Source organism: Bos taurus, chromosome 6 (assembly GCF_002263795.3).
Source record: "Bos taurus isolate L1 Dominette 01449 registration number 42190680 breed Hereford chromosome 6, ARS-UCD2.0, whole genome shotgun sequence".
Taxonomy (NCBI): domain Eukaryota; kingdom Metazoa; phylum Chordata; class Mammalia; order Artiodactyla; family Bovidae; genus Bos; species Bos taurus.
In genome coordinates, this window is record NC_037333.1 from 19,504,369 (window position 1) to 19,520,944 (window position 16,576).

General features: G+C 38.3%; 1 protein-coding gene across 1 annotated transcript in view; it reads right to left on the reverse strand.

The window, feature by feature from the left end:
* Positions 1–16,576, reverse strand: part of ARHGEF38 (Rho guanine nucleotide exchange factor 38) — a 154,149-nt gene that overhangs the window by 22,645 nt on the left and 114,928 nt on the right. Inside the window, exons 6-9 of the mRNA XM_002688091.7 lie at positions 12,311–12,510; positions 8,829–8,962; positions 2,776–2,880; positions 509–631 (exon numbers count right to left, since the gene is read on the reverse strand). Of these exons, the coding sequence (XP_002688137.2) occupies positions 509–631; positions 2,776–2,880; positions 8,829–8,962; positions 12,311–12,510 (562 nt within the window). The remainder of the gene's footprint in view (positions 1–508; positions 632–2,775; positions 2,881–8,828; positions 8,963–12,310; positions 12,511–16,576) is intronic.

The following is a 16,576-nucleotide window of genomic DNA, read 5'->3' on the forward strand; positions in this document are numbered from 1 at the left end:
GAATTCCATGGACAGAGCAGCCGGGCAGGCTACAGTCCATGGGCTCGTAAAGAGTTGGATACAACTGAGCGACTATTACTCTCTTACATTCCAGTGTATAGTATGTTAATAAAAGTCATCCTCACAGAATATCTTCACTCCTCCTGTAAAAACTCTAGGCATTTCCAGAGATTCCTCTAAGAAAATCACAGCTTCCTAACTTAATAAATCCCTAATATACCATTTTCAGACTTAAACTAAATGTTGATTTTAAAAGCTGCACAGACACTGGATATCCTACAAACACAGTCTGGAGCCCTCTTAAATTTTAATTATAATAAAAGCCTCACAAATCCACTTCAAAATATTTAATGATTAAAAAAACTCCTGTTTAAATCTACTAATTTTCACATTAGTATTTGCTTTAGTGCACGTTTTATTTTTAGTTCCAAAGAAGTAAATGAAAAGCAGCTTTTCTTCTCACCCTACTATTTCCATTTGCATTCATCTGTGAATATAAATAACTTACAAAGTCTTCAGAGGGATTTGGGGCATTACTTGGAGACTCTGAATAGCTGCTCTCCTCCTCATCTTTGTTGTGTGAAATCTCCTGGAGCTCCATCATGTTCTGCAGAGCTAAAGGCATGGCATCCTGGAAGCCAAGAGCAAAGTTACCAAAAGTGCAAAGTTCTGAAGTGAGTACAAGGAAGTGCATCCTAAATCTGCACTTCATCAATATAACTGGTACCACCGAGAGAAAAAGACAAAGGGAAGGAAAAATTCTGTAAACACTTTGCACAGTCAGGTTACTTGTAATGACCTATATCCTTACTTTTCCCTTTGTCGCTTTCTCGTATTGCTCCGTTGGTACGATGCCCTTTTTTATTAAGTAGAATCCATCTTAAACCCCCTTGTTGGCTATTTTTAATCATTCAATTCTTATAGATCTCTTATTTAAAAAATCACTCCTTTTTGATTTATGTCATCAGTTTTCCTTGATGAATTTAATCTTCTCTTTGAGAGAAGATGATCACACTTTTGTTGAATCAGTTAGTGGAAATAGAAGACTTTTCTGTAGATGTTCCCAGGAGGCACTGACTTCTTGAAAAGTGTATCAGGCACAGGGTTTCCACTGCTCTCTGGATGTTATAACTATGGTTTGATTTTCCTTTCACAGAAATCAGGGCTTTAGGAAGAGATTAGCAAATCTGACTGCAAAATCAGGTTTTGCATCAGTTAATAAAAAGAATATGGCTTGTTGGTTATGTAACATAGAAACTTGTCTCCAAATCACTATGCCTGTCAGCTTAATCTTCTGTATGATCGTCTTTTAAAGCATGCAAACATCTTCCAAAACATATCCAAGAGAAAAACTAGAAAATAGGAAGGGACCATTTATTAACTAGGACTTCCTAAGTGGCTCAGTGGTAAAGAATCCACCTGCCAGGGCAAGAGATGTGAGTTTGATCCCTGGGTGGGAAAAATCCCCTGGAGAAGGATCAGAACTGTAAAGGGGGTGTTACAAATTACCAGTTATAAAATAAATAGAGATATTTGGTTTGTCTTAAAATTGCATGATCATATCTCCATTTTGGGGTTGACTGGGAGGTAGCCTACAGCTAAATTTGAGATGCACATGTGGGTTTTTGTGGTTTTTTATGATCATGGCATCTGGTCCCATCACTTCATGGCAAATAGATGGGGAAACAATGGAAACAGTGAGACTTTCTTTTCTTGAGCTCCAAAATCACTGAAGATGGTGACTGCAGCCATGAAATTAAAAGACACTTGCTCCTTGAAAGAAAAGCTATGACCAACCTAGACAGCATATTAAAAAGCAGAGACATTACTTTGCTGACAAAGGTCCTCTAGTCAAAGCTGTGGTTTTTCCAGTAGTCACAAATGCACGTGAGAGCTGGACCATAAAGAAAGCTGAGTGCCAAAGAATTGATGCTTCTGAACTGTGGTTTTGGAGAAGACTCTTGAGAGTCCCTTGGACAGCAAGGAGATCAAACCAGTCAATCCTAAAGGAAATCAACCCTGAATATTCATTAGAAGGACTGATGCTAAAGTTCTAATACTTTGGCCGCCTGATGAGAAGAACTGACTCGTTAGAAGAGACCCTGATGCTGGGAATGATTGAAGGCAGGAGGAGAAGGGGACAACAGAGGATGAGATGGTTGGATGGCATCACCAGCTTGATGGATGTGGGTTTGGGCAGGTTCCAGGAGTTGACAATTAACAAGGAGGCCTGGTGTGTTGCAGTCCATGGGGTCTCAGAGTCAGACACGACTGAGAGACTGAGCTGAACTGAACTTATGGCCTTTATATTATGCACTTTTTACTTTTTAATTTCTCTAGTTTTATTTTTTCCCCTCTTTTGGTTTTCTTTTTTCCCTCAGTCCTAATCTTAAATTTGCAAATATGTGTTTTCAGGCCAGGAAAAACATATGTTGGTATAATCAAACAAATAATGTTTCTACCTCGTCTGCCATTTAGCATATTATAAAGAAACTATGCTAATGGTCCGGCCCCATGTGGCAAGCATGTGAACCATGCTTGTCCCACTGTATGATGACTTAGATTAGGGGAAGGATGGAAGAGGAAGGGGACAGAGAGCAAAATCCAAGTCTTCGTATTTGCTTCCTTCACCAGCACCTTGGAGCCTCCCAAATTTGGTCCAATAGGTGTCATCATATAAATGAATGAACAGTCACATCTACTCCTTATTAAAACCAGAGACATCAAGACCTTCTTGTAGAGAAACACTGAAAAAGACAGTGGTGTCGCACCCACCTGTATGTGTTGGAGACAGGATGAAATGTTCTTCACACAGTGCCTCACAGTCTTTTCTAAAGATCGAAATAGCTTTTCTTCTCTGTTAAAGGTATTGTCTTTCACCTAAAATATAGATGAAATTATTTTTATAATTCAGAGGAATCTGGTATTTTTTTTTTAAGAAAACCACAAACCATGTTGGCCCAGCATGTTATGAAAAAACTCCTTGTTTAGATGAAAACTTTTCATACTATTCTGACTGTCTTAACACAGTCCTTTCTTTGTCCAGCAATTGACACAACTGATGTTCAATAGTGCAGCAGAGCTGTGTGCTTCACCCAGTCACAGTAGATGTGGGATGCTAAACTTCCCTCTAGAGTTTTTAATGGCATGTATTATATGTGTTCTCCTAAATTACACTGCATTTGTAGGTCTATCAGATAATTAATAAAATGTAAAATGAAATTAAAAATTTGATCTATTGAGTAGAATTTATCATTTTGCTGATATGATTCATCCCTATTTATTTCCCAGTGGTTACTCAGAAAATATTCTTAGGGTCTTGGCTAAAGAAATATCATAATTCGTTATCAGCTCAAATTTGAAAGATGATGAATAATCTTAACAAAAACAGTTCCAGTAGTAAAACTCTGCAGAGTTAAGATGGTGCCCACATGTGTTCAGTTTTTTGTTGTCATTGGTATCTTACATGTATACCTGTTAGCATTCAGAAAAATATGCTTTTTATGTGCTTGTGGCAATTTCTAAGAAGACATTATGCTGTTAATGACTAGAAATATATCTTGACATTCAAAATTATACAAAAAAAGATCAGAACCAGCTTTGTATCGGCAAAATCTGTGTGAACACATGCCTGTTTTATGGAATATGGTATGTCTAATCAGTTTGGTACTGGCTAATAACTGAAGTTGTTCTCAGTTCTTACATCCATTAGTTTACATGGTTGACCTTAGAACTGAATGCATAGAAAATGGTGACATTTTATTTTAATATTTTAAGTCCTTTAAAATTGTTTATCTGCAAAGCTTTTCTTTTTTTAATTATTATTATTTTTTTTTACTTTACAATATTGTATTGGTTTTGCCATACATCAACATGCATCCACCATGCGTGTACATGTGTTCCCCATCCTGAACCCCCCTCCCACCTCCCTTAGCCTCATTCTTTGTAATCTGCACAAAATTCATCACCCTCTACCCTAGGAGCTCTATGCTCTGAGCCAGTTTGAAGCATAATGCTTGGACAGATTTCTTTGAAATGTAGTTTTCAAGGACCAACTACTTTACTCTGTGTGTCCTGGCTGGGACCCAGATGATGCTAAAATAAGAGTTTCAAGGATCATGGCATGAAAAATATTTCCCGGTTCCACTTCCCTATTTCCAAGCCTTCTCATGCTGTGCTATTTTGCTGGATTATGCTGCTGTCCCTTTTCTTCTCTGCAAAGTCCTGTTTATTTTTTTTAAAGACTTGCTCAACTGTCACCCCTGCTACAACTCCTTCCTCTAATTCCTGTTCTTTCCACTCCAGAAAATTAATTGCACCATCCTATGTGCTCTCACTAGTTAATGATTTAAGCAATTCTCTCCATTGATGGATTGCAAGCATTGGAAAGGAAGTATTTTTTATTAATAATAATAATCTGTAACATTTACTAAACACTAACTATGTTTTCAGACAGTAAAGAGCCTGCCTGCAGTGTGGGAGACCTGGGTTCAATCCCTGCGTTGGGAAGATCCCTTGGAGAAGGAAATGGCAACCCATTCTGGTATTCTTGCATGGAGAATCCATGGACTGAGGAGCCTGGTGGGCTATACCATAGGGTTGGAAAGAGTCGAACATGACTGAGTGACTGACACTTGCACTTCACTTTCAAATGTGTTTTAGACACTAATGCTAAAACCTGTCTTCCGTTTTCTCATTTAAGTCTTACACAACCCTATGAAGTAGATACTATGATTACCCCCATTTTAGAGATAAAGAAACAGAAGTTCCAGGAGGTGTGGCCGACATTTTCAACATTCCCCATGTCGACCTTCTACCGATAGAACCTGCCCTTTTAGTTTAAGATGGACACACAGCTGCCCTGGTAGACAGCCCTTCCCAGACTCCCTTGCAGCTGGTTCTGCCCTGGTAACTGGGTTACACGGCACATTTGGGCAAATAGGATGTGAGCGGAAGTGATGCATTTCATTTCTGAATCTTGGCTTACAACATTGTCCTTGGGACTTTGACTGAAGACATGGCAGTGACCCAGCTTTAATGAGGCAGATGAAGACAATATGTTTAGGGAACAGCACAGCATAAAACTGGGAACTGGGATCCTGGAGGATCTTGTGCAGCACAGCACATCTGGATGATTATAAGAGAGAGAATCTCTCTGTGACCTAATATAAAAAGTTAAAGAAACTTACCCATGTTAATAGGACTAGGATTCCAGCCCAAACTGTCTGAATTTAGAACTCATTGCATTTGCAATCTCTAACAGTGTTGGGTACAAAGGAGTTCAATATATGTGTGATGAATGGAATAGAATCTTCCTCTTGGGTAACAGTTTTATACCCTAACTCCACCAAATATTTCACTTGAGCTGCTGACAAGTGCAAAATTGACTGATTTGAGATTTATCTTTTCTACAGTCCAGCATATGCAGCTGATTTTCTGATTAACAGTGAAATGCTTCATTGCTGACAGGACATCCTCTCAAAAGATTAATGGGAAAAAATCTAATTAATATCCCTTCAGGCTACTTTAACTACAATTCACTTTAAGTTTGCAATTGGAAAATATCAGAAGTTGACGGCAAATGCATTAAAGACTGGAACAGCTTCTACAGGAGCCTGCCCAGGATTAAGACCTGGATATTGTTCCTCAACAGTATTGTCTTGGATCAGAAGCAACATTCTAAAGAGTAAAGGAGAATTGTTTACATTGCATTTACACATGTTCATGGAGGCTACGGTCTCTTCTTCAAATGAATTCCCAATTCAATTCTGTTACTATGACCACACGCCATAAATGTCCCAAGCTTCCCATGTTATAGTTCCACATTGAAGAGAGGGAGGCCTGGAATTATCTCCTCTATGCAATGGAAGAAAAGCAAGAAGTAAATACAGGATGATATAAGCCATATGTTGTAAGAATATCCATATTGGGTATGGTAGGGAACGGACAATGCAGCCACAGGAGGAAAAGAGAATGAAGCTTGGAGGTTGATTATACTCACAGGTCCTAGAGAAGTGGTCACCGTATGTCATGCAGGATCACAGGGGAATCAGTGAGATTGCGTCATTTGGCAGGAAGGAGCAAGGGAAAAGTCAAGGCTAGAGTCTTTATTGGAGTTTCTGTGAGAAATCACAGAGAAGGAGCTGGGGCAGGGTAAAATGTTTAGAACTAGCCAGTTTGAATAATTCCAGCAGGCTTTGGGCTATAGAAGTGGTTCTGGTTGCCTGGTACCTGGCCTTGGAATGATCGAGGGCAGAGAAATATTGGTTTCACCTGTGAGACTTAGAGAAGGAGATGGTTGTGGCTCTAGACCCAGGATTGGTTGGTCTGCAAATGAAAGAAGCAATTCCAGCTGAGTTCTTTGCCCTCTGTAAGAGTGGGTTAGCCCTACCAGTGGCATTTTCTTTGGCCTGCAAGCTTTTTTAAGATGGCAAAACATCATAAAACACAGGAAGTATAAGATATGATTAATACATTAAGCATAAAGAAGTTTTATCTGCAAGGGAGTAAGAAGTCTGTAGGTTAAAAGATAAATAACAGTATTTTATATGCAAAATAAGATAGTGATGATGATAGCCAATATATTGAATACTTACACATTATGTTAAGTACTTTTTAAAATATGTATCATTTCATTGTGTTAGGTAGTTAGAATAGGAAAAAGGAGTCCAAAATGGCAGTGGCTAAAAGACAAAGAGAGGAAAAAAACCTGCAAATATGGAACAAAAGAAAATCTGAGGACAGGAGTGAGAACCTCAGGTGAAACCAACAGGCCCCCTTCTCAGCCAGCCCAATTTGCATAGGGCAGGCTCAAGGGGTGGAATAGACAAACATAAAAAAGAGGAATCCAAGACGGATAGATGCCTCTCCTTAGGGCGTCTATCCTTTGGGGTCAGCCTGCCCTCATGCCTTGAGGGTGTACTATCCTTTGCCAAATAAAACTCTGAGCTATAACACTCGTCTGCCATTTCAAATCTTTGCTGCGGCAAGACAGAACCAAGGCCATTACACACTCCCCCAACAATTGAATCCTCACAACCACTTCCTGTATTAGGTCCTACTATAATCCACTACTATAATTTACAGATGGTTACAAGGAGATCCAACCAGTCCATTCTAAAGGAGATCAGCCCTGGGTGTTCTTTGGAAGGAATGATGCTAAGGCTGAAACTCCAGTACTTCGGCCACCTCATGCGAAGAGTTGACTCATTGGAAAAGACTCTGATGCTGGGAGGGATTGGGGGCAGGAGGAGAAGGGGACGACAGAGGGTGAGATGGCTGGATGGCATCACCGACTCGATGGACGTGAGTTTGAGTGAACTCCAGGAGTTGGTGATGGACAGGGAGGCCTGGCGTGCTGCGATTCATGGGGTCGCAAAGAGTCAGACCCAACTGAGCGACTGAACTGAACTGAACTGAACATTGAATTTATGCACCTAAAGAAAGATATTTATTAAGTGGTAAAATTGAGGTTCAAACCCAGGTCTGAATGACTTCAGAAACTTTGCTCTTAATTTCTGTGCTGACTCCTGCGAATACTAACAGGGCCAAGGCTGAGATACATTGAGTAAGTGTGTCAGGCATTCAGAAGAGAAGAGACCACTTCTAGCTTAGTGGTCTGAAAGCTGCAAAGACTTAATGAAATGAAAAAAAAACACAGCAGCCAAACAGTGAGGTAGATAAGAAGAGTCAGAGCTGAACCAGTTGCCTCTAGTTCAAAGTAAAAACTTTTGTTAGAGATGCTAACATAATGAAGAATGAAATCAGGCACAGGAAAAGGGGGGTCGGGAAGTACTATCTAGTATCTTAAGAACTGTTCTGCCTACTTTTGGTTAGAGGCCCACTGTATTACCACTTCCGGGCCTTGACCTTTCTATCTTGTGATTTTCAATTTCCAGATCGATCAGCTTAAAAGTATCTGGAGTCTTTATAAAAATACAAACTTTGAGGTTACACGTTTGAACCAAGTGGAACCCAGGAATTTATATTTTGGCAAGTTCCTCAGGTCATTCTCATGCACATTAAAGCTTGAGAGGCTTTGCTAATCCATTAATTGTTTATTAGGGATTCAGATGAAAGTGTTCAGGATGACACCAAAGAGTTACCCAGGAATATAATGCACCTGAGAGTAGGGGAAGAGGAAAGGGATAACAGGTAGGAAAAATCACACTAAGATAGGCCTCCAAACACTATAGGTGAAATAAATATAAGATGAACACGAAGGGTACTAAAAGAAATGAGATTTTAAAAAGCAGAAAGGAGACAGATGAAAGGAGGGCATTGCCTTGGGTGAGATTATGTGCTAATTTGGATTCCCCGGTGGCTCAGATGATGAAGAGTCTGCCTACAATGCGGGAGACCTGGGTTCGATCCCTGGGTCCCCTGGAGAAGGAAATGGCAATCCACTCTTGTAATCTTGTCTGTAAAATCCCACGGATGAAGGAGCCTAACAGGCTACAGTCCACGGGGTTGCAAAGAGTTGGACACAACTTTCTTTCATGTGCTAATTGATGGTGTCAGGACTCCTGGGGCATCCTTTGTTGATCCCTGTCCTGTCCTTATCTCTCCTTTGTCCTCTCCATGAATGGAAGCACCACAGCTAAAATAGAGTCAAAACTACCCTCTAAACCACCACCACCCAATGCATTATCCCACAGGAGGGAGGGAGGGGGTGGGGAGAGAGAGAAAGAAAGGAACAGCTCTGGGCAGTTACCTTGATTGTCAGTGTGTTCCAGAAACAGCTCTGATAACAATAAAATGAAATCTCACAAAAGTATCAGTGTTCGTGTTCCCCAGGAAAATGTTTGTGGCCCAAGAAGAAAATTTACCTGTGATTCTCCTCTGGTCAGAATCTTTAGGTGATTTGTCACTCTTTTTGATTTCTTGCTAATTGAATGAATATTTAGTTTAGACAATTTATCTTTAAGTGATTCTTCCTCATCATTCTTCTTGTATTTCAGAACTGAAATGGAAGAAGGCAATAACATATTTGAACACATGCGGTACAGAAAGTGTGTGTTTCATCCAAAGTATTTAAGAATAATATTTATATTTGAGATAAAACTCTGAGTTTTGGCTCATGCTTGTTGCTCTTCCCCACCACTAACCTTCAGAAACCATCCTAGGACTTGAGCTCCTCAAAGCCCAACTGCATTTACCTCCCACATAAGAGAAATTCCTGATACTGGGGGAAAAACTAAGCTCTTTTCTCTCTTCTTAGACAATATGCTTGTTATTTGGGATCTCCAGAATGAAGCATCAAGACCTAATGGAAAGACAACTGCAGCCAACATGAGACCTCATATCCATCCTAAAATTGTCTCCACTAGCTGAGAGATTTAAGGTAAGTTGAGCCATCCCTCTGAGCTATACTTTTTTATCTTTAAAATTATTTTCCCTCTCATATTGTTCAAAATGTTAACTATCCCCAACCTTCAGCTTTGGTAAGGATGTGGTGAGAGTGGCATACTAATACACCGTTGATGAAGAGTAAATCAATATGGTTTTTGTACAGAATAATTTGGCAGAACCTTAAATATAACAATAGTATAGTCTATGACCAGGAAGTCCATGTAGGGAAATATACTTCCCATAATCAAGCCTACAAAGTTTTATTTGCTAGAGCATTTTTCCTAACGGCAGAATGTTGGAAACAATCTAAAAGTTTATCCATAGAGGTATAGTTTAATAAATTATGACACATTTTTAAATGGACTACTATGGAGCCATTTAAAAGAAGACCACATTAACTTGAAAAATGTTCATGATATACAATTAAGTTTTTTGAAAGACCCAGAAAACAGTAGTGTCATACATGTTGCAGAAGGAAGGGAAGAAGGAGGAGAGAGATGAAAGAAAATAGAAAAAAAAAGGATATGAAAATTCTAAAGAAAACTTACTAAAATGTTAGTATGCAAACTGGAACCATGGAGTAGAAAAATTTTCCTCATTAAAACTTTGAAATTTGAAGATTAAGCAAACAGCAAAGTTAATTTAATACAACAGCTATTGTCCATATCCCAGCTTTATCAAACCCTCACATTTTGCCTTGTTTCTAATCTTTTTATTTTTAAAAAATCACATAATAGTTGAATCTTCTCTGATCCCCATCTTTGATCCCTAAATGGTGATACTCAATTATAAGCTTTATTATATCTGTATCTATTTTCATGCCTTTACTTTGTAGGTATGTAGTCATATACCATATAGTATTATTTTGAATATTTTCAGTCTTTTTTAAAAATGGTACCATATTGCATTCATTCTTCTGTCACTTGCTAGTTTACTTTTTTAAAAAAGTCAACATTGTGTTTTCAAGATTTATCCAACTGATACATGTACTTTAATTTTATGCTCTTATGGTATCGTAGTTTATAATACACAGTTTATCTATCTAAATTAATATGGAAGCCACTCTCCATTTTCTTTGTGTGCTTGTTTTCTTTTTTTTCCTTTTGCTATTATGAACATTGCTAGTTACTTGTATACCTCTCCACCAGCATATGAGCCAGTTTCTCAAATATCTAGAAACTGATTTTCTGTGTCTTGGGTGTATGCATTTTCAACTTAATAAGTATTGTCAAATTGTTCTCCAAAGTGGTGATTCCAATTTACATCCTTCTGTTCAGTTCAGTTCAGTCACTCGGTCATGTCTGACTCTTTGCAACCCCATGGACTGAGCACACCAGGCCTCTCTGTCCATCACCAACTCCTGGAGCTTACTCAAACATATGTCCATTGAGTCAGTGATGCCATCCAACCATCTCATCCTCTGTCTTCCCCATCTTCTCCTCCCTTCAATCTTTCCCAGCATCAGGGTCTTTTCAAAGGAGTCAGCTTTTTGCATCAGGTGGCCAAAGTATTAGAGTTTCAGCTTCAGTATCAGTCCTTCCAATGAATATTCAGGACTGATTTCCTTTAGGATTTACATTCTTACCTGCAAACTAATACTCAGCACTTAACATTATTCACTAAAAATCTCATTGCCAATCTTATGGGCTGAAAACACTTGTCATTATGTTTTTAATTTGCATTTCCCTGATTACTAGTGGATATTAGCATTTAAAAATGTATTGGTTTTTTTCTGTGAGTTGCTCATTTTTATTATTAACATTTTTTGTATTAGAATATTTTTATTATTTATTTAGTGTCAATAATTATATATTCTAGATAGTAATCCTTTGTTTATGGGCTATTTTTTTATGGCATCTTTTGTTCTGCAACTTTCCCTTTTCACTCTATGCTCTTCTTTATAGTTACAATTTATTAATACAAATACATACAATTTTTAAAATAAAAATTAGAAAATAAAGGCAATAAAAATAAACACAGTGGTTGGATCAATTAGCTCCACAGTTCTACCATTGCTCTAAATGTTGAACTGAGATTTAAAGTTAGAACTACAAAGCCAATTAAGAATTTATGGACACAAATCACACTGAGAGAGGACCCACGGTCTACCCCAATGCACTGCTAACTCTGAGAAGATAGAAACCATCTAATTGTGCTTCCTGTTTTAAAATCTACATTCTCCTTGAGAGGTGAATCTTACCTCTTAGCTGGGCTTCCCTGGTGGCTCAGATGGTCAAGAATCTGCCAGCAGTGTGGGAGACCCATGTTCGATCCCTGGGTTGGGAAGATCCCCTGGAGTAGGAAATGGCAACCTGCTCCAGTATTTTTGCCTGGGAAATCCCATGGACAGAGGAGCCTGGCGGGCTATAGCTCATGTTGTTGCAAAAAGTTGGATACAACTGAGTGACTAACACTTGACCTCTTAGTTAATGAACAGTTAAGAATAATTTGTTAATCTGAGAAAGAAATATAATTGCTCCCTTCATGGAGCAATTATTGCCCAAAATACCCATTCTCTGTGTTCCAGAACCAAATAAGCCTGTTGTTTAGCCAGGTCATCCTCCCTGTATCCACCTTTCTCACCACCGCTTTTCAGCTCTAGCTATTCACTGCTCCCAACTACCTGGCCATTCCTTCTGCCATATATATATAACACCAAGAACAGGAGGATCATATGCTGTAGGTTTCTTCAGCCCATAATATGTCACCAGGCATGTGGTGGTCAAAAGAGGTTGAGTGTAGGGCTGTTTGATGAAAAGTTGTCAAAGTTTGTGTCTCGTGATCTTCTTCAGAATCTAGCTAGAAAGGCAAAACCATCCTCTCCTCCCTGGCCTGTATCTCTAGATATAAAATGATCATTATCACGGCACCTTCTGTAACTTCTGACACATTCTGATCCTCCAAAAGATAAACAGAAGATTCCAATCCAAAACTCCCACTTCATCATATCTCCTCTTACCTAAATCTTTTCGTCTTTTGAGTTCATTAATGTTTACATTAATGTGTTTCACGGCGGCATAGGCATCTTCCAGTGCTTGGAAGTCTGGGTGAGAGGAAGGGGTGGAATTCCGGAGTTCACACAGTAATAGAGGGTATTTCATCACTCGCTGAATTGGCTTGATCATCAAAGAGCCCATGTCCAGTAAGTTTGGTTTGCCTCTGCAATAAAGATACATCATATCAGTTTCACAAACATTTGTCTTCTTAACTCCTTTTTATTTTTGTGATTTTTTTTATGATTAATCTTGAAGATGATTTTCACCCTTTTCTTCTCTGATTTGGCTATGTTCAGTTTCTAAATGAAGCAAGGGCAATAGGTGACAGAAAGAAGCAAGGCTGAAAGAGTCTACTTCTAAACAAAATTTAAAAGAAAACAAGTATATTTGTCTACCTAAAAGGACTGAAAGCATGATTTCCAACTATGTTCCACTTACAGGTTTTTTTAAATAACAGGCTTTATAATAATAGTGGGAAACAATTTTAGACTGTACTTTTCCATGACAGCGAAGAAAAATGCATTTTCTTGATGTTATTTTTGATATTATTGAGGAGAATAAAGTCATCATTTAAAAATCTAAACACAAAGTTTGTTTTCTTTCTTCTACCAAATTGAGAAGTTGAACTTACAGTGTTCCAGAGGTTCCACCACAGTCCCCAAAAGAGATTTATAATAAATGCAATGCTGCTGCTGCTAAGTCGCTTCAGTCGTGTCCGACTCTGTGCGACCCCATAGACGGCAGCCCACCAGGCTCCTCTGTCCCTGGGATTCTCCAGGCAAGAATACTGGAGTGGGTTGCCATTTCCTCCTCCAATACATGCATGTGACCCTACAGACGGCAGCCCACCAGGCTCCTCCATCCCTAGGATTCTCCAGGCAAGAATACTGGAGTGGGTTGCCATTTCCTTCTCCAAATAAATGCAATACTTCTCTAGATATTATTAATGCCATGACTATCACTGATCATTACTAGTACACAATGCCTTTCCATGTGGACTTCCTCTTAGCCCACAGGTCTTCAAATGGCTACACAAAAGTGAGCACTCACCCCTGGCTATCCCCTTCAGAGCTTCTGAGATGAGCCTAGAGTCAATCCCACTAGCCGAGAAGTCTACAGGAAAAGATAAAGCTACAAACTTGATCATGCCATTGTCCACTGGACATCCATTGTCCAACCCACTGGATTCATTTTTTTTCAGCCAGAAATCAGTGGTTTCTAAAAGCCTCTTTATGCAAAGAGGCAAAAAAAGAGACACTGTAAGAGGAACATGGATGAAAATTGTGTTTTGAGCCCCTTCTGATGGAAAGATATACTCATTGGTTTTCCTTTAGATTTTTATTTAGAAGACAGAGAATACAGACAGACATGGCTTTCAAATTCTGATGGGTGAATGTTTCATTCTTCAATTATTTTTCAAGTACTTTATGGGTAGACAACAGACTACATAATTGAAATGGTGAAATGGATCTAAAAACTTGGAACAAAGTTAGCAAAGTTACATCACTAGAAATGAAGATAACCCAGAGATCATCTATTTGAACTCTTCATTTGATAAATCAGAAACTAAGGAAATTTATCACACGTAAGTGCAAATATGGTGCACACACACACACACCAATCACTCTGTCACATGTGCTCATTTTATTTTCACTATAGCACTTAGCACTATCTGGAATTGTCTTTTTTTCTCTATTGATCAGTTTATATTCAATTTGTCTGTCACCATTATATGTCCAACATGACATATAATATTCTCTCAATGAATATTTGTAGCTTGAAATAATAGATTACTTACATTTTCTGTAATGTGCTGTTATTTTACATTGAACTTTTTCCCCCCAAAACTTGCACAATAGTCCTGAATAAATGACTGAGTTTTATTTACGTGTTGAGAAAATAATTGGTATCCATAGAGACAAACACTGAATCAACCCAAAAGACAACATTTTTTAAAGGAAAGCCAAAATAAATGTTAAAGGTTTGCAAGGGAGTAAAGAATTGCTTTTTATTAGCTTAAAATTTCTTGAAGTATAGTTGATTGACAGTGTTGTGTTAATTTTTACTGTACAACAAAGTGACTCAGTTATACCTATATATTCTTTTTCATATTCTTTTCCATTGTAGTTTATCAGAGGACATTGAATAGAGTTCTGGTGTTACACAGTAGGACCTTGTTGTTTATCCATCCTGTATATAATAGTTTGCCTCTGCTAACCCCAAACTCTCAGTCTTTCCCTTCCCTATACTCTCCTCCTCGTTGACAACAAGTCTGTTCTCTGTGAGTCTGTGAGCCTGTTTCTGTTTCATAGTCGAGTTCATTTGGGTCATGTTTTAGACACATATAAGGATATCATGTGGTATTTGTCTTTGTCTTTCTCACTTACTCCACTTAGCATGATAATCTCTAGATTCATCCATGTAGCTGCAAATGGCATTATTTCATTTTTATGGCTGACTGATACTCCATTACTCAGTGTGTATTTATAGTGTCTTCTTCATTCATATGTTGATGGACATTTAGGTTGTTTCCATGTTTTGCCTATTGTAAACATTGCTGTTATAAACATGGGAGAGAATGTATCTTTGGAGAGAATGTATCTTTTCAAATTATAGTTTTGTCTGGATATCTGCCCAGGAATGGGATTGCTAGATCCAATGGCAACTCTATCTTTAGTTTTTTGAGGAATCTCCATACTGTTTCCACAGTGGCTGCACCAATTTACATTCCCACCAACAGTGTAAGAGGATTTCCTTTTCTCCACACTCTCTATACCATTTATTATTTGTAGACTTTTTAATGATGGCCATTCTGACTGGTGTGAAAGAGTACCTCATTGATTTTGATATGTATTTCTCTAGTAATTAGTAACGTTGAGCATCTTTTCATGTGTCTATTGGCCATCTATATGTCTTCTTTAGAGAAATGTCTATTTAAATCTTCTGCCCATATTTAAAAATTGGTTTGTTTGTGGGGTTTTTTTGTTGTTATTGTTGAGTTGTGTGAGCTATTAGTATACCTTGAAATTAAGCCCTTGTCAGTCCCATCATTTGTGAATATTTTCTTCCATTCCATAGGTTGTCTTTTCATTTTGTTTATGGTTTCTTTTGCTGGTTATGGTTTTCAAAGATTATAAGTTTGATAAGATCCCATTTGTTTATTTTTACTTTTATTTCTACTGCTTTGGGAGATTGACCTAAGAAAACACTGGGACTATGTACATAAGAGAATGTTTTGCCTATGTTCTCTTCTGGGAGTTTTACGGTGTCTTGTCTTATACTTAAGTCTTTAAACCATTTTGAGTTTATTTTTGTGTGTTGTATGAGAAGTGAAGTTGCTCAGTTGTATCTGACTCTTCGTGACCCCATGGACAGTAGCCTACCAGGATCCTCCATCCATGGAATTTTCCAAGCAAGAGTACCGGAGTAGGTTGCCATTTCCTTCTTCAGGGGATCTTCCCAACCTAGGGATCAAACCCAGGTCTCCCACATTGCAGGCAGATGCTTTACCCACTGAGCCACCAGGGAAGCCCATATGGTCTGAGGGTGTGTTTTAACTTCATTGATTTACATATGGCTATCCAACTTTTCCAGCACCACTTGCTGAAGACACTGTCTTTTCTCTGTTGTATCAATACATTCTTGCCCGCTTTATTGAGAAACTGTTGCTTTAGTATGGTTTATCTTGCACTTTCTACTCATATGCACCAAATCTACTAAGGAAGGGAGGTAAGGAGACACGGTGGAAAAAGGAAACAAGGGAAAGAAGGAGAAGGAGAAAGAGATGTTACTGGTTTCCAAGAGCACTGGGTAAAATGGATGGGAAAATATGTAATCTTTTATGAATGCTAAAAAATAATAACTAAAAACATATTTTCTAACTGGTATATCAATAGCAGAACTTCTGAATCTGAACTATAGCAACCTTATATATCTTAACTGTAAGTTTGTCAATAATACAACAGTTTAGACACTTAAGTAGAAATAATTTCCTTAAATAAGAACAAGTCAGGAATATGGAAGGTACTAACTTGACTAGAAAAAATCATATTATCCTTATGAATATGATCAGATTTCTTCTGAGTTTTTCTTTTTACTATCACCAATATTAATTTGAGCTTCCCTGGTGGCTCAGATGGTAAAGAATCCACCTGCAATGTGGAAGACCTGGGTTTGATCTCTGGGTTGGGATGATCCTCTGGAGGAGGGCATGGCAACCCACTCCAGTA